Consider the following 18102-nt stretch of genomic DNA (forward strand, 5'->3'; position numbering starts at 1 on the left):
GAGCCGGTGCTGGTTCCCAGTCCAGCAACACCGGGCTGGTCCCAAAGTGCCAGGCTGGGGCTGCAGCCGAGGCTCCAGGTGGTGCTCGCTGGTGACTCCACGGTGCCGGGCTCTGTCCTGGGCTGCTCCCACCGCTCCCCTCATTGCCAGCGCCACTCCTCTCTGGGCTTGGCACCGAGGGATTCGCATCCCCTTTTCCCGTGCCTCTGCTCCGGGCAGTGGGGACCCCCGACCCTGCTCGTTTTCTCGCCCCCTTAGTGCATGTGGCCAGCGCGGGCCGTGCCAGAGCTGCTGGGAGCCCCCCACCCTGCGCGCTCCCTTCGTTCCGGGAGTGCCCAGGCAGGGGGACACAGGACACAGCGCTGGCTGGGTGGCGTGGGGCGAGGTGCATGTGACAGCTTTGCCCGCAGCCGCACGCAGGAATTAACCCTTAGGACCCCTCCTCCCGGGGCTGGCTTCTCCCCGCGGCCCCCCTCCCAGAGCCAGCGGTAGTTACCTCACTTGATTAACTTATTAACTTATTTGTTTCATTAAAATTTGGAGTAGAGGCTGCCCGTCTGCTGCCGTCTCTGTCCCGGCGCTCCCGAGAGGTGGCACTCCAGCCCTGCCGCCGAGAGCGGCCAGGGGACAGCAGCGCCCGGCCAAGCCACACGAGTGTCCGGCCGGGCGACACCAATGTCCAGACACCTCCCTGAACCCTTAAGCAGCAGAAACCCACCGAGATGGGATTTAGATCCCAGCTCCAGCTCTTTCGCCCTCCTCAGCTCCATCCTGTGGGGGGGAAAGGGGTGGGGGGGGCAGGGTTGACATCACTGCAGAAGGACCCGGGCACTGTTATTTGGTTTTTTTTACAAATTACAGGGAGGGGTCGCTGTGCCCCACACGCCTGTTTGGTGTGTCCCCCACAAATGGCAGGGGGATGCTCCTGGCCCGACCCTGCGATGTCCCCAAGGCCATCCCAGGGAGGTGAGGGTGGAGTCCCCCTCCCCAGGAGCCCCCAGACCCCTGTAGGGACAGCAAAGCTTCACCCCATGGCTGTGATCTGGCACCTCCCGGGACAACACGTCCTGCAGCCATTGGAGGCTGAGGTGGCCCCTTCCCGTGCCGCTGGCTGGGGAGGAAGCCGCGGGTCACTCCCTGCCTTTCCTGGCTGCTTCCTACCGAGAAACTCGCTCCAGGGTCGTCTCTGAGCCGAGCTCTGCGGGCGCAGCACCTCCCTTCCCCTCTCACATCGCCCCGCTGCCCCCAGAGCTGCCCCGGCCCGGGGATTTGGGGGGGTCTCCAGCCCCCCGGTTCCACGGAGTGCCCGATGTGTGGGGTGCAATACCTGGGGGGTTGGCTTTGGGGGGGATCCGGGACGCTGCAGCACCCCCAAAGCCATAGGGCCACTGTCCCGGCCTCTGCCGGTGTTCCCAGCAGGGTGTGCGGCTTTTCCGGGTGGGTTTGGAGGGATTCATCCCTTCAACAGTGGGGTCTTCACTCTGCACCCCGCGGGGGTGGCAGCTCGGCAGAGCCCGAGGGTGTCCATGGGGCATCCAGGGCCAAGCCAGCTGGATGTGGGATCTTCCCACGGTTCTGAGCAGTGGGGACAGGGTGCTGGCACCTTGTCCCTCCCCCAGCACGACCGGGATGGTGGCACAGGCAGGGCAGGGTGTGTGCCAGCCCGCGGCTCTGACTCCCGCCGTCACATGGGCCCAAGGTGCCCCGGCAGGACTTTGTCCCCCTCCACCTTGGCTGCCCCACGTGTGCCGAGGCTGCCACTCCCCGCAGAGGGGACACGCGCAGAGCGGCACAGAGGGAGCTCCGAGCTGGCATCCCGCCGTGGAGCCCAGCCGCAGGAACGGGGTGAGGGGACGCTTCAAACACTCCGACTGTGGCTGCTGCCGCCTCCGCGCAGCGGCTCTTATCAGCTGGCAGGGGGACGGGGCTGTTACGGGAACGGTCAGCTGCTCCCGCAGCACCCCACGGCGTTCTCTGAGCTGTCAGGGAGCTGGCAGGGACACAAGGACACAGAGCAGTGGCCGGGGATGTCCTTTGTGCCAGTGGCTTTGCTTTGTTCCCTGGGGGTCTTGGGGGAATTCGTGACTCACTGCGGATTCCTACGAGTCCAGTCATGCTGGAGACAGTCGGGCTCTGGGCTGGACACAGTTCCTTCCTGCTGCGCTCCAAGCCTCCATCACGGTGTTGCGTGCGCTGCCCAAGGACGCACTCACAGGAAAAGGCCCTTCCAAGAGCGCTTGGACGAGGGGCTCCCTACGGATGGGGCTCCACAGGACCCTCGTTCAGGCGCCCAGAGCACCCCGAGGTCCCGGGGAGCAGGCAGCCCCCGTGCCCGGCTCCCCACTTCCACTCACTTCCCCGGAGTGAAGCCCACTGTGGCCGAGGCACCCCCCCGTGGGCTCAGCCAGGAGCCCGTGGCCCCTGGCCCGTGTCCCGCTGCCGTCCAGGGAATCCCGCACTGCTCCCGTCCTGGCTGCGGTGAGACATCCTCGAGGAATCCTTTGGCAGCTCCGGGAGATGCTCCTGGCGAGGCGAGGACAGCAGGAGCCCCGAGTGGGCGGCTGAGGTCTCGCAGCAGGTGCTGGTGCCGCGGGGGGAGAGGAGCCTGGGGGGTGGCCAAGACCCCCTCGGCCCTGGTCCCTGAGCACGTGGCTGGGCCCTGGGGCTGGATCCGAGTGACACCAACTCCGTGCCCTGGGGTGTCCCTTTCTCAGCTGTACCCAGCTGTACACGCCTGGAAGGGGGAAGAATGCAGCCCCCTCCCCTCTCCAGCCCTCCTTTCCTGTCCTCTCCACACACCCGGGGAATGGGGAACCCCCCCGGGACGGCTCCCCCTGCACGGAGCAGGGGGTGCTGGCACGGTAACCGGGACACCCACTTGGAGAGGGCAGTGCAGGGGGGCACCGTGAAGGGATCAGGAGCCGGGGACACCCCGGCCCCGCGGGGACAGAAATGTCGCCGGGGACTGCTGCCGAGGGGGCCACAAGTTTGGGGCTCCGCTCTACAACCCCATGCCCGACCCCCGTCCCGCTGCGCTCCGCCCCGGGCCGGTCGCGGCTGCCCGGGCGCCCCCCCGCTCCCCCGGGCGGGGGCGCGGCTATAAGGAGCGGCGGGGCTGGCGGCGGGCGCGGGGCGGCGGAGCGGCGGGGTCGGCAGGTACGGGAGCGGGGCGGGGGGGACGGGGTGGGGCTAGGGGGGTGCCGGGCAGGACGGGAGAAGGGGGATCCCCATGAGTTCCGTGAGGAGTTCCCACTCCTCTCCCGGGGTCTCTGCGCGACGGGCACGGCAGGTACGGCCAGGAACGGGGAGGGGATCCCACCCTGTGGGATCTGCGTGGGATCCCGGGTCACCTTCTTCCCTCTTTACCGGGGTCCCTGGAGTCCCCGCGCTGCAAGCGGGGCGGGTACGGCCGCGGGAGAGACCCGGCAGGAGGGGATGCCACCCCGTGTGCCCCCCGGATTGTCCCCACCAGCCGCTTTAGGGGTCCCCATCACTCCCCACGGGCTGAGACCTGGCAGCTCACGGCACTGCTCGCGATGGGGACTGGGGGTGGCGTTGGGAAAGGCACCCGGCCAAGCCCCCGAGTGTCCCGGGGAGCCCCTTCCCGTGGGGGTTTTGTTTTTGGAGCCTGTGGTTGAGGGGTGGGCGGGCACGGGGCCCCTCAGGTGCCGCGGAGTGAGGAGAGGGTGTTCTGGAGGCTGAGCTGCGTGGTCACAAGGGGAGTTACAAAACCGGAATGTTTTGAGGAGCCTGGGGAAGGCAGGGTGGGAGCAGCGCCCACAGTGAGATGGGGCTTGCAGGACCCCCGTGACCTCTCTGCCCTCCTTCTGCAGGTGTGGGGACATGACCGGGGACATGCGCGCCCTGCTGTGCCTCTGGCTGGTGGCCCAGGTGGCCCAGGTGGCCCTGTCCTCCCGGGTCCGCACCCGCCGGGAGCTGGGGCCCGGTTTGTACGAGCACGGAGTCTACGACGCCGGGGGCTCCTACTGCCAGCGGGGGGATGTCTGCTGCCACGGCCGCGACGACGGCTGCACCGTGCCCTACCACGACACCCTCTGCTACTGCGACCTCTTCTGCAACCGCACCGTCTCTGACTGCTGCCCCGACTTTTGGGAATACTGCCTGGGCATCCCAGCCCCCTTCCCCAAAGCCCCAGGTGAGGCGCGCCCAGTCTGGCTGTGGGTGCTGGGGCACAGCCCTGGGGTGCTGCACGCGCTGTGTGATGCTCCTTGGGGTGGTGGATGTGGCACCCCACATTCCTGCCCTCACCGCGGAGCTGCTCCGGACCCCTCTAAGCTGTGGGAACTCCTACAGAGTGTCCGGGATGGGGATGGACTCCCGGAAAAAAGGTGTGGGAGCAGCCAGTGAGCCCACAGCCCGTTCCCTGGGGAAGCGGCAGCTCAAGCGGCGCCTGTGGCCAGAGCAGGGACCTGAGGGGACATGTGGGGACTCCATCCCAGCCTGCCTGGTCACGTCTGGGGCAGGCAGATGCTGGCCCTGGCTTAACCCTGCGGGCAGCTGGGGGGGCCGGGAGCGAGGATGGGGCACGGGCAGCCCCCAGCTCACAGCACAAGGCTCCCTCAGAAGTCGCTGCGGAGTAGAGCCAGCTCCCGGGCACAACCGGCCCCTTTATCCCTGTCCCGCCAAGCTGAGCACATTTAACCCTCTCGGCGCCGAGCCAGCCCCGCTCCCACCCTGCAGCACCCGCTGACCCCCAGCATAACTTTGGGGGTGCCAAGGTGCAGCCGGGCACCTGCCTGGATTTAAGAACAGCATTGATTTTCCCTTTGGTTTGTACCCCCGGGATTATGGGGGTGCTGGTGGGACCCCCGGCACAGCCAAGCACTCACCGGGGGCTCTCCCTTCCCATCCAGGCTGTGCCCGTGCCGGACACAATTATCCCACCGGAGCCACGTACCGGGAGAACTGCAACCTGTGGTGAGTGAGTGCTTTGGGGACACCCGTGGTGTGTCACCAGCATGTCACCAGAGGAAGGTGTCGCCGTCCCGCGGGTTCCTGTAAACCTCAGGGCTCGGCGGAGAGCGAGGCCCGAGCTGGGTGGTGGGAGCTGCTGCCAAAAATCCTTCCCTCCAACAAATTCGGAGCCAAGGGCCTTGAGCCGCTCCCAAGTTTCAGCGCATGCCTGCGTGGGAGCCGCTCGCCCCGGCGGGACAAGGCACTGCCCAGGGGGGTTTTGGCCACGCTGGTCCCAGCCCAGCTTGCTCAAGCCTGACGGGACGCTTGGGCAGCCTCGGCGGTTTTGTGCCAGGGGCCAGAGTCCGGCTGTGCCGCCCGCTCGACAGCCCCCGGAGCTCGCTGTTGGAGCAGAGCAGGAGTTATCTGGGAATTCTGGTATTACTGGCATCCGGAGATGGGGGATAGGGGAACCTCCAGGCGCGAAGCTGCCGGAGACGAGGATTGAAGCCGGCGGGGCGATGCGGCAGATAAGCGGGAATCAAAGGCAGCGTCTGGGGCATGTGCGAGGGCAGGGGCACGTGTGAGAACATGTGTGTGCGGGCGTGCACCTGGGCTGCAGGTGAAAAGCCAGCCCGACCCTCCCCACAGCTCTGCGGCAGCCCAGAGTTTCTCCGGGATCGTGGCACGGAGCACTCGGGGATGGAGGGTGTTCCCATTCCCGGGGGAATGTCAGTGTCCCCAAGCCATGCACGTGGATGTCCCGTCCGTGCTGCTGCTGGAGCATCTCTGACGCACCAGCGCTGGGGAGGGGGCAAATTTTCTCTTCCAAACCCTCCTGCCCCGCACTTGGTGCCTGGAGAACAGGAATTCCTGCAGCGCCTCAGCCCCGCCCCTGTCCCTGTCGGGGTCCTGCGGTGGCTGGGTGGGTGCCAGGGGACAAAAGCCATGGCGAGGTGTGACACAGAGTGTGGGTACCCAGCTGGTGGCACCCTGAGGTGCTCCCGAGTCTCCAGGTGTCACACGGGGCGCTGGGAGCGCTCAGGGATGGACGGAGGAATGCTGGAAGGCAGGTGCTGCCGGCGGGGTTGGGATGGGGGTGTCTGGCAGGACACGGCTGCGGCCTCGCTCAGCTCCATAAAAGGGAAATGTGCCGGGATCTGGGCAGGAGGGAGCGTGCCAAGCATTGCTCAGTGCACGGGGGGAGCACAGCCCGGGGCTCCCCAGAGGACCCCCCCCACCCCCGGCTGTCCCCGTGGGTGCCGCAGGAGTGGCCTGGTCACGGTGGGTCACTGATGGGGACACCCAGCCCCGACCCCCGGTCCCCGGCTGGTGTCCAAGCCCCTCTCTGATATCTGCAACCCTGGCAGCTTTTCAGCTGATTTTCTGTCTCATGGCCTGTCTGCCCTCGGGGCTCCAGCGGGGGGCTGGGGCAGGGGGGGGGACAGCTCCCAGGGCCACCCAGAGGCCACTCAGGGTCACCCAGAGGCCACTCAGGGTCACCCAAAGGCCACTTAGGGTCACCCGGAGGGCGTCACCCCGTTCTAAGGGTGCCAAGCTCTGGTGACACCTGACAAAAGCAGCCCCTCGCCCCTCGCTGGCTGCGCAGTTCGGGAGGCGAAGCGCCCACTCGGGGTCCTCCTGGTCACCCTGGGGACATCATTTCCCACCGGCTGTCCCCTCTGCAGCACCTGCGGCCCGGGCGGGCAGTGGCAGTGCGAGGACCACGCCTGCCTGATGGATGGGGAGCTGATCGACGCCGTCAACAGAGGCAACTACGGGTAAGGACCGGGCACCACGAGGATGGGGCGGGGATGCTTCACCCCTCGGTGCTTTTTGGGGTAACTCCTGACCCGTGTCCCCTCTTCCCACGCAGCTGGAGAGCCGCCAACTACAGCCAGTTCTGGGGGATGACCCTGGAGGACGGGATCCGGCACCGCCTGGGCACCTTCCGTCCCTCTCCCACCGTCATGAACATGAACGAGATGCATGTGAGTCCCCGTCGGCGGGGAAACTGAGGCACGCCAGGGGCTGTCCCCGCCCGTCCCAGTGATTCCCCATGGCTGGGAAGGGGCTACCAGGCGGGAGGCAGGGCAGCCCTTATGTTTGGAGACAGCAGCTCAGCAAATTCCCTCGGACAATCCCCGGGCTGCCAGTGTTGTTTTTTCCCCCTCTCCTCCGGGTTGGTTTCCCATCGGAACGCCGGCCCCGCCGCTGCTGACTCAGCAGAGCCGCCTGCTCCAGCGCTTTGCCTTTGTCCGTACCCAAACCCGGGGTGGGCACCCCCGGGGGTCCCTGGGGTGCTGGCAGAGCTTGCTGCACGCCCAGCCCCGTGCTCCAGAGCCTGAGGTTTAATTGTAGAGGCGCTTCCTGCGCTGGGAGAAGCCGGGGAGTTGTGGCCGTGTCCTTCCCAGGAAGGCCGGGGCGGGGGCACCGTCCCTGCTCCCGAGCGGAAAGGCTGGGCCAGAGGCCACTGTGAGGGGCTGTGTCACCAGCGGCCACCGAGGGCCTTGCTGGGGTCCGGGTCACTCGGTGCTGGTGTTCTCTAAGGAGCTGCTGGGCTGTGGAACCCAAATGGAGGGGAAATTGAGGCGTGTGGCCTTTGTGGGATAATCTTTGTGGTGATGTTCCTGCCCTGAGGGGTCTGGCAGTGAGGCTGGGGGACACAATACGTGTGTGGGGACACTGCTCACAGGATGGCTGCGGTGGCAGGAGGAGGAGCAGGGATGGCACAGCAGGGCTTGGGGACACTAAAATTGGCTGGGGCCCATCTCAGAGGATGGCAGGGGTGGCAGGAGGAGCTGGGGGAGTCCCGGTGGGCTAAACCCCCCTGGTTCTGCCCTGTAGATGAACATGGACTCCAATGAGGTGCTGCCACGTCACTTCGATGCCGCCACCAAATGGCCCGGGATGATCCACGAGCCCCTGGACCAGGGAAACTGCGCCGGCTCCTGGGCCTTCTCCACGGCTGGTGAGCGGGGATGGGGCGGGCTGGGCGAGGACAGCGGGGACAGAGACAGAACCACCTCCCCCTGACCTCCTGCTCCTCCCCAGCCGTGGCCTCAGACCGCATTTCCATCCACTCCATGGGACACATGACCCCCGCCCTGTCCCCACAAAACCTCCTGTCCTGTGACACCCGCAACCAGCGGGGCTGCAGCGGGGGCCGCCTGGATGGAGCCTGGTGGTACCTGCGCAGGCGAGGGTCAGTGGGGATGGGCTGGGATGGGATGGGATGGGATCCATGGGATGGGATGGGATGGGATGGGATGGGATGGGATGGGATGGGATGGGATGGGATGGGATGGGATGGGATGGGATGAGATCCATGAGATGGGATCCATGGGATGGGATGAGATCCATGAGATGGGATCCATGGGATGGGATGAGATCCATGAGATGGGATCCATGGGATGGGATGAGATCCATGAGATGGGATCCATGGGATGGGATCCATGGGATGGGATGGGATCCATGGGATCCATGGGATCCATGGGATGGGGGACAGGATGGGATAAAAGGGGTTTGAGGCTCCTGGGGAGAGCCCAAGAGATCCCCATGCTCATCCTGCCCCTTGGGCAGGATTGAGAGTGGGGTTTGGGATTGGGATGGGAGTGGGGTTTGGGATGAAGATGGAACTGGGATTGGGATGGGGATGAGAGTGGGTTTTGGGATGTAAGAGGGATTTGGTGTAGGGACGGAGAGTAGGTCCGGTGTGGGGATGGGGATGAGATTGGGGTTCAGGGTGGAGATGGGAGTGGAGTTTGGGATGAGGATGGTCCTTCCTACATGTCCGTCCCCGTGCTCAGGGTGGTGACAGACGAGTGTTACCCATTTACGAGTCAGCAGAGCCAGCCAGCGGCTCCGCCCTGCATGATGCACAGCCGCTCCACGGGCCGGGGCAAGCGACAGGCGACAGCGCGATGCCCCAACCCCCAGACCCAATCCAACGAGATCTACCAGTCCACCCCCGCCTACCGCCTCTCCTCCAGCGTGAGCGCCGGGCCCAGGGGCGGAGCGGGAGCCCTTTGGAGCGGGGAGCCGGGAAGGGGCTTGGCTCAGGCTGCTTTACCTGGGAAAAGCGAGTTTGGGAATGCGGCTGGGAAAACCCCGCTGTGGAGCCCGCGGGGAGCGGCTCCTCCGCCCGGCATCTCCGCAGCAGCCGCCCGTGGGTGCTGGAGCAGCTCTGCCGCATCCCTGGGGGTGGGGAGGGCAGTGCCGGGGGTCCCGGTGCCACCTGGTTCTGTCTTTACAGGAGAAGGAGATCATGAAGGAGCTGATGGAGAACGGCCCCGTGCAAGGTAAGGAGCTGGCGGGGCCACCCCTCCGTGCAGCCCAAAAGGTTGGGAGAACAAAGTGGGGGGAAAAATCGCTCTGTCCGGTTTGGGGGAGCTGTCGTAGGAGCCAGAACCCCCCTTCAGCTGCTCTCGCTGCGTGCCCGGGCAGCGCTGCCCCAGTGCCCGTCATGCTGCCCACCCCAGCGGGCACTGGGTTGCTCATTAACTCCTGAGATTTAATCACCGTCTTGGCAGCTGCGTTTGTTTAACTTTATTTTTGCTTTTTGAAACCTCCTCGGAGTGTTGTTGCATCGCCCCGGGGAGGATCCGGCTGCCGCCTTCCCTCCTGCTGGGAATGCTTTTTCTCTCGTGCTCCCTGTGCCCGTATCCCTGGGGGACACGGAGCCCTTTCCTTGGGGACAGTGGCCGTGTCCCCAAACCCTCTCGCCCTCCCCGCAGCCATCCTAGAGGTGCACGAGGATTTCTTCATGTACAAGAGCGGGATCTATCGGCACACGCCGCTGGCCGAGGAGAAGGGGCCGAAGCACCAGAGACACGGGACCCACTCGGTCAAAATCACCGGGTAGGACTGAGGGTGGCCTGGGGGGCTCCAGGGGGTGCCGAGAGGGTTGGTCTGAGCGGGAGAAATGTTCCCTTTGATTGTCCCCGAGCTGGGAAAGGAAGCGGGGAGACGGACGGTGACACGAGTGAGGTGCTCAGCACACCGCAAGGAGGGGGCCGGGTTGGAGGTGCAGAGCCCGGCGAGGGCAGCGGGACCGGCTGCCCTGTGCCGCTGTTTCCTTCCTCCTGCGTGGCTAAATATTACTGCCCCTATTCCGGGAGCGGATGTCCAAACCTCGGCCTGGCCCTGGGGAGGTGCCGGGGGCAGGAAATGAGCAGGGTCAGCACTCCCCCATCCCACCGCGGTGCTGGCTGGGGGGATCCCACACTCCGGGGGTGCCTGGGGACACCCCCTCATCTCCTGTCCCGCTGCAGGTGGGGAGAGGAGCAGCTGCCTGATGGCCAGACCCAAAAATACTGGGTGAGTGTTCGGGGTGAGTTTGGGGGGGCTCAGCCGTGGGGTCCAGCTTGGCTTGGGCGTGGGGGGAATCACCACGCTGAGCGTGTCCCGTGTCCCCTCTGCAGACGGCGGCCAACTCGTGGGGCAGGGCGTGGGGCGAGGGCGGCCACTTTCGCATCGCCCGCGGCGTCAACGAGTGCGAGGTGGAGACTTTCGTGGTGGGGGTTTGGGGCCGCGTCAGCACGGAGGACATGCCCCACAAGTGAGCCCCACGATGTCCCTGTCCCCACCGCGACCCCGTCCAGCCCCGCGGGCCCTCGGTCACAGCAGGGCGGGCGGGGGGCTGGCGCTGTCCCCTGGCTCCCCTGGCCGGGGGCTGCGTGTCCCCGCTGTGCTGACACAGCGGCTGGGTGCAGTGGGGCGTGCGTGGGGGTGCCCCGGGGGCTGCTCCCGTCTCCCATGGGATTTGCCCGCTAATCTCCCCGTCCCGGGCTGCGGTGGCGGCAGGGGGCTCTTCAAAGGCAGCTGCAATCCCCCCCTATCCCGCCTGGCGCTGCAGGATTCCCTCCCCTTTTCCCAATGGATGGGGCTGGGAAGGGACCCCCCCCCCCATATTCCTACCCCTCCCGTCCTGGCCCCAGCAGCTCCCCCCAGCAGGGCAGCGCTGGAGCTGGGGGTGTGAAATAATCCGGGGGGGTCCCCTGAGCCCCTAGGGCTGGGTAGCGCCACCATGGGGGCCCCACCGTCCCCCCCCAGCCCATCCCTATGGTGCTATGGCCCTGCCACCCCCCTGGGGACAGCAGGGACAAGGGAGGGCTCAGCCCCGTGGTGTCCCCGTCCTGGTGGGGCCACAAGTGGAGTCCACGCAGCCGGCACAGCCCGGGACCCCCCGCCTCCCCCCCAACCCAAGGGCTGTACTTTTAAGACTTTTTTTTTTTTTTTTTTTGTATTTATTTTGCTTTTTATTGTTTGTAAATAAAGTTATGGAAGCCTCAGAGCCTCAGAGGTGTACTCAGTGCTCCGATGGGGACACGTGGCCCCTGTCACTCCCGTCTCGGGGAGCCCAGCATGGCCTCGGGAAGGGCTGGGGGCTGAGATAAGGTCCCCGCTCATTGTTCACCTTCCGGCCCCGCCGCTCCGGTCACCGCGGCCAGCGCTGGACACACCGCGGGCACGCGCAGCCACTCGGGCCACCACGGCCACCACCGCGGCCAGGGGGGGTCACCGCGGGCAGCTGGGCCACCACAGCCAGCTATTGCCACTGCACCCAGCTGTGCCACTTCACCCAGCTGTGCCACTTCACCCAGCTGTGCCACTTCACCCAGCTGTGCCACCACAGCCAGCTGTGCCACTTCACCCAGTTGTGCCACTTCACCCAGCTGTGCCACCACAGCCAGATGTGTCACCACACCCAGCTGTGCCAGCGCACCCAGCTGTGCCACTGCACCCAGCTGTGCCACAGCGGGCAGGTGTTGCCACCACAGCCAGCTGTGCCACCACAGGCAGGTATTGTAACCTCACCCAGCTGTGCCACCACAGCCGGCTGTGTCACCGCACCCAGCTGTGCCACCTCGCGCAGGTACTGTCACCACAGCCGCCGTGCAGCTGGCTGTGCCACCTCGGCCAAATGTGCTCCTGCAAGTGCCACCACGGTGAGATGTGCCACCACATCCAGGCGTGTCACCAAGCCCCCGTGTCCCCGCAGCCACCCCGCGCCATCCCTGGGGTGACGCTGGGGCTGCTGTCCCCTTTTCCTGGCGGTCCCTGTCCCTTTCCGTGTCCCCTCCCTGCTGGGGTCTCACACACAGCGCGGAGTGCGGTGTCACCTGCTGGTGGCTTCCTGCAACTGCAGGGATGTGTGCAGATACATTTCTGTATTTTTAACATTTTTATAAATTAAAAATATGAATATAGTAATAAATTAAAATATTTATACCTATAGATAGAGATATGGATGTGTATAGATATGTCTATATATATACATACATATACATATATATATACACACACAGGTACTTGCTTATGTTCAGACATCAACACCCCCCTCCTTATCTATATCTATATCTATATCTATATCTATATCTATATCTATATCTATATCTATATCTATATCTATATCTATATCTATATCTATACCTATACCTATATCTATATCTATATATCTATATCTATCTCTATATCTCTATATCTCTATATCTCTATCTCTCTATCTCTATCTATATCTATATCTATATCTCTATATCTGTATCTCTATATCTATATCTATATCTATATCATCTATATCTATATCTATATATCTATATCTATATCATCTATATCTCTATATCTATATCTCTATCTCTATCTCTATCTCTATATCTATATCTCTATATCTATATCATCTATATCTATATCTATATCATCTATATCTATATCTATATATCTATGTATCTCTCTATATATACATCTCTGTGTTTCTATGTATCTGTATATATTTATATATATTTATATAAGCAAAAACACCCTGTATATATTTTATATGTGTATATATGTACATGTAACCACACCTGTTATATATATAATTATATTGTGTATTATGTATTATGTATTATATATTATATATTATATATTATATAGTATATATTATATATTATATATTATATATTATATATTATATATTATTATATATTATATATTATATAATATTATATATTGTATCATATTATATATAATATTATATATTACATAATATTATATATTGTATCATATTATATATAAATTATATATTCTATATTCTATATTCTATATTCTATTTTATATATTATATATTTTATATTATATATTTTATATTTTATTTATACATTATACAGAATATATATATTATATATTTTATTTATACATTATATAGAATAGGATAGTTGTATATATAATGTAAGTAAATTATATATTAAATATATATAATGTGTGTATCTATGTATTTACATGTACACGTGTATATTTACATGTGTATATATATATGTAAACAGGTTTTAATATGTTTATGTATATATTTTTAATATTTAAAATATATATTATATATACTATAATATATAAAATATATAATAATATATAAGAAAATATATATTGAAATACTAATATAATTAATAGAATAATTAATGGTTAATATAGCGAATTAATATACTTATATAATATATATTGATATAATATTAATGATAATATAGTGTATTTAATATATAATCTATAATATAAATATGTTAATGTAATAAATATTATAATTTAATTAATATAATTGATGTTAATATATTATATAATATATACAATATACAATAATATTTTAAATATGTTTGTATATATATATGTACATGTATATAAACATGCCTATAGATATGTGTATTTATAAGTGAAAATATGTATGTACACACACCTACATATATATATATACTTATATATATATGTACCTATACACCTGTGTGTGTATATAAATATTTATATTAAAATATAGAAATATATCTTTATGTTATATGCAGGTATGTATATTTATATATATTTGTATGTATTTATATATATGGATTCTACATATATTTTACAGATATGTATTTTATATATATTTATATATGTAATCTATAAAATATATATAATACCTATATAAAATATATAAAATACTTCTATAAAATAATACATCTATAAAACAGTAATTCTATATTTATATATATATTTATATATATATATTTGGAGCCCTCAACCCCTCTGCCTCAAGCCCAAGTAGGGCTGAGCTCTGACTCAACAGAAATACTGGAAATGCTCAGGGGAGAAATATCCTGGGAATGTTTAGGGATGGTTGGGAACAGCCAGTGCTGCCTGGGGCTGGAAAACACCGAGCTCACAGAAAACACCAAGGTTGGGCTCTTCCTTCTGATCTCAGACCTTTTAACCTTTTATTTCCTAAGAATTCCTTCACATCTCCTGGAGATGCCTCGAGGCAAATTCCAGGTTTATCCCCTGGATTTCACTTGGGAAGAAAACTTCTGCATCTGTCGGATTTTTCTGTGCCTCAGGAGCCTCCCAATCCTTTCTTTTCTGTATTTTGACATGAAATTCCTAAGAACTGGTTTTAGGGAACGGAGTCCAACGCTGGGAGCAGGGAGAGAGGCACAGGACATGTCCCCTGGTGCCACTGAGGGGGACAGGAGACACCTGATGTCCTCTGGAGCTCCCCTGGACACACAGACCACAGAGCAGCTGGAGCACAACGCCTTTTATTCCAAAGCTGGAAGAACTGAGCTCTAAACTTTGTCTGGATTTGGCTTCAGGATTGGCAACAGTGAGGGGACGATCCCGTGGGGCTGCAGCAGTGCATCCCATTCCAGCAGCCCCCGGAGAAACGGGGATGAGACCCCCAGGAAAGCATTCCTGGGGGCGGGATGCGCTCCCAGGGCACTCAGGGAGGAAAGGAAGGAGCTCTGTCCTCACTTTTCCCCTTTCCTACTGCTTCCAAACCCGAGGCTCAGCTTTTCTTCCCCAAAACGGGGATGTTCTGCTGCAGGCACCTTGGGATGAAGCTGGAATTTGGGGCTGGCACAGGATCTAAGCTGCTTTGGCTGTCCCAGTTTGGCGTGGGATTCATCCTGACTCCCACAGAATGGACATAAGGAATCCAAGCCAGGAAAACACCAGCAGGATTTGGGGTGGATCAAGCTGGAAATTTGGCCCCAGGGGGGAACTCTCGGAGGGGAAGGGAGCTTAGCCACATCCCAGAGGGAAGATGAAGACGGCTGAAGCTCCTGGAGAGCTCCAGAATTCCCAGCCTTTGGAGTGGGGATGTCACAGCATCCGGGTCACCACCATGGCGAGGAAATCCTCGTAGCTGAGGCGGACATTTCCCACCAGCGCCGTGTCCTTCTCCCGGAAGGCGTCAGTGAGGCTCTGCAGCTGCATGCAGATGTGGATGAACCGGTCCAGTTGGATACTGGGATTGGGAGAACGCTGGGCATACCGGGCCAGCAGCAGCTGGCTGAACTGGGGGCTCAGGTTGTAGCCCATCTGGGAGAAAGCTGGGAGCAAGGAAAACTCGGATTAAACCTTCCCAAAAGGGGGGAGAGTGGCTGTGTCCTCCTCCCCCATGTCCCACACATCCCATCTCCCACTACCACCACCCTTCCCACACTTCCCACTCAGGGTGTGCACGGGCAGGGCTCTCCAGAGGAATCAAACCACAAATTCCAGGCGTTTTTCCCTCTACACACACCCAAGAGCCCCTCCCAAAAGAACAGGTTCCAGCCATGCATAGTTGAGGGGGAATTCTGGGCTTCCCGAAGGAAGTTTGTGTCCCAGCCCTGCTCATCACCTCCTGTCCTCCTGTCCCCTGGCAGCCTGGTTTATCCAGTGGACAATTCCCAAACTGCTTTGGAAGCATCCCAGGAGCTCAGAGCCCCCCAGCTCAGCTGCAGGGACCACCCCAGGAGGAATTCCAGTTTCCAGCTGGGAACAGAGCCAGGCAGTGGCACTGGGGGGGGTCAGGACAGGCCAGGCTGGTGTCTCTGCCCCTCACCCACCTTGCTGGAGCTCGCTGAAGCTGATGGAGCCGGATTGATCCCTGTCATACTGCTGGAACAGGCTTCTCCACTGCTGGATGAAGCGGAGCAGGGCGGAGAAGCCGTAGACATCAATGCGTCCTGACCGCGTCTTGTCAAACATGTCTGGGCAGGGAGGAGCAGGAACAGGGCAGGGAGGAGTGGAAAAGCTGCAGAAACTTCCAGGGAGCTCAGGATCCACACCACGGCTCCCTGGAATCCTGCTCCGATCCCAAAAATCCCCCCTCATCAGGACTGCGATCCACAGACCACTCGACCCCCAAGGCTGAGAAGAAACAGCACTGAAAGCTGAGGATGAGGCAAGCTCTGGGTCAGTCTCCACGTTTTTTACGCTTTCTCTCCCTTTCCTCCCTGTCTTTCTGGGATCTGGGGCCTGTGCAGAGCTGGGATTTCCTTTTCCAAGCAGGATTTTGGGCCCTTCACTCGTGTCCTGCACCACTGGGAGCTGCTTTGTTTGCCCAGCTGTGGCTCCAGCCAGGAGCGCTGCCCAGGGTAAACAGGAATTCTGTCGGGATGGGCTTCAGCCCAAATCCAAACAAACCAGATTAACACCAGGAAGAGGGGAAGGAGATCCCAAACTCACTGATCATGAGCAGACAGGTCTCATCATTGAACGAGGACCAGTTGTTGTTGACCAGCGCCTGCTTCAGCTCCTTGACGGAGATGAACCCGCTGCGATCCGTATCCACTGTCTGGAACCAGGAAAACGCCTCGGGATCCACCCCTGGGGGGGCATTCCCTGCGTGAGGAGAGGCCATCGGAGCTGTCACCTTCCCCTCGGCCAGGCCACGGGCAGGGCTGGTCCCGGGGGAGGCTCCCAGGGCCGGGCAGAACTTCTCCTCCTACGGGTTTTACAGCCCCGTAAAATCTCGGGAAAACAGGGCAGGAAGGGCTGGGAGGGGAAGGAATGGCTGGAGCTGGGAATAGGCTGGGAATCAGAGCCTGGGGGAGCTCTGGGATGGACAGGGAGCGATGGTGTCGCCCCACAAACCCGACAGCAGTGGGAGACGGATATGGGGTGTAAAGTTTTAGGGCTGCCTGGCACTTCCTCTTCCTCCTCCTCTTTCTCCTTTCCCTCCTCCTTTTCCTTCTTCTCCTCCTTCTCCTCCTCCTTCTCCTCCTCCTTCTCCTCCTCCTTCTCCTTCTCCTCCTCCTTCTCCTCCTCCTCCTCCGGGATTTCAAAATAATAAACTGGGATATTGAATTTCATTCTCTCGGTGGCTTCTGCTGAGCTGGGGATCCTCTCAACCCCCACCTCTCACCCGGGCACCGGGCTGGGGACACCCGACCCCCCGACCCCGCAGCGGGCTGGGGACACCCGAGCCCCCCGATCCCGCAGCGGGCTGGGGACACCCGAGCCCCCCGACCCCGCAGCGGGCTGGGGACCCCATCGCTCCGCACCTCTGTCCCGGGCACCGCCGCACGGAGAGCCCGGACTCACCTCCCGGGGCCGCCCCGCCGTAGGGCCCGGGCTGGGGGCCGCCGTAGGGACCCCCGGGCGGGGGTTGCCCGTAGGGTCCCGGGGGTGGCCCCCCGCCGTAGGGACCCCCGGGGTAGGGGCCGACCGGGGGGGGCTGTCCTGCGCCGGGGAAGCCCTGGGGAGGGGACACAGCCGGTGTGAGGCGGGCACCGGGATGAGCACGGGGACCTCGTATCGCTCACCCTGGACCCCCTGCGCGTTCCCCCTGGCCCCCAGACCCGGTCTCGGTCATAGTCCCGGTCCCGGTGACAGTCCCGATCCCGGTCCCTGGTCCCCGGCGCCGCTCCGGGTTCCAGTCCCGCTCCCCGGTCCCGCCCCCCGCTCCCGCCCCCCGCTCCCGGTCCCCGGTCCCGCTCCCCGGTCCCGCCCCCCGCTCCCGCCCCCCGCTCCCGGTCCCCGGTCCCGCTCCCCGGTCCCGCCCCCCGCTCCTCGGTCCTGCTTCCCGGTCCCGCTCCCCGCTGCCTCTCCGGTCCCGCTCCCCGGTCCCGCCCCCCGCTCCCGGTCCCGCTCCCCGGTCCCGCTCCCTGCTACCTCTCCGGTCCCGCTCCCCAGTCCCGCTCCCCAGTCCCGGTCCCCGGTCCCGCTCCCCGCTCCTGTTCCCCGCCGCTACTCCTGGCCCTGGTCCTCGTCCCGATCCCGATCCCGGTCCCGGTTCCGCACCTGGCCCGGGTACGCCATAGCCGCTCCTCCGCCCCAGCCACGCCCCAATGACGTCACACAACCATCACAGATCTAATTGGCTGAGGTTGGCTGTGACCACGCCCCCTGGGCGGGGCGGAGGCGGGGCGGGAAGCGCGCGCCCGAGGGCCAGGGCCTTAAAGTGGCGACGGCGCCGGGGAG

At 60.1% G+C, this 18102-nt stretch overlaps 2 protein-coding genes across 3 annotated transcripts; one reads left to right on the forward strand and one right to left on the reverse strand.

Annotated features, from left to right (window-relative positions):
* Nucleotides 1–3209: 3209 nt before the first annotated feature.
* On the forward strand, nucleotides 3210–11205 carry TINAGL1 (tubulointerstitial nephritis antigen like 1). Its single transcript, XM_005529832.3, has 12 exons — nucleotides 3210–3289; nucleotides 3834–4156; nucleotides 4875–4938; nucleotides 6603–6695; nucleotides 6791–6905; nucleotides 7762–7885; nucleotides 7969–8119; nucleotides 8724–8907; nucleotides 9170–9215; nucleotides 9651–9774; nucleotides 10188–10233; nucleotides 10338–11205. Exons 2-12 carry the CDS (start codon nucleotides 3844–3846, stop codon nucleotides 10476–10478), a joined length of 1401 nt encoding a protein of 466 aa, XP_005529889.1. The 5' UTR covers nucleotides 3210–3289; nucleotides 3834–3843; the 3' UTR covers nucleotides 10479–11205.
* A 3226-nt stretch (nucleotides 11206–14431) lies between these two features.
* PEF1 (penta-EF-hand domain containing 1) lies at nucleotides 14432–17973 on the reverse strand. 2 transcript variants are annotated; one of them, XM_014258445.2, is made up of 5 exons: nucleotides 17923–17973; nucleotides 17224–17377; nucleotides 16366–16506; nucleotides 15744–15887; nucleotides 14432–15242 (listed from the first exon to the last, which is right to left on the reverse strand). In XM_014258445.2, exons 1-5 carry the CDS (start codon nucleotides 17938–17940, stop codon nucleotides 15013–15015), a joined length of 687 nt encoding a protein of 228 aa, XP_014113920.1. In that variant the 5' UTR covers nucleotides 17941–17973; the 3' UTR covers nucleotides 14432–15012. The 2 variants fall into 2 exon arrangements, with proteins under 2 accessions (XP_014113920.1, XP_014113919.1); XM_014258444.2 differs by having other exon boundaries at nucleotides 16366–16521.
* Between the last annotated feature and the right edge of the window lie 129 nt (nucleotides 17974–18102).

The sequence above is a fragment of the Pseudopodoces humilis genome, chromosome 27, assembly GCF_049639895.1.
Source record: "Pseudopodoces humilis isolate 2021_Gansu_Grassland_sample_001 chromosome 27, ASM4963989v1, whole genome shotgun sequence".
Lineage (NCBI taxonomy): Eukaryota > Metazoa > Chordata > Aves > Passeriformes > Paridae > Pseudopodoces > Pseudopodoces humilis.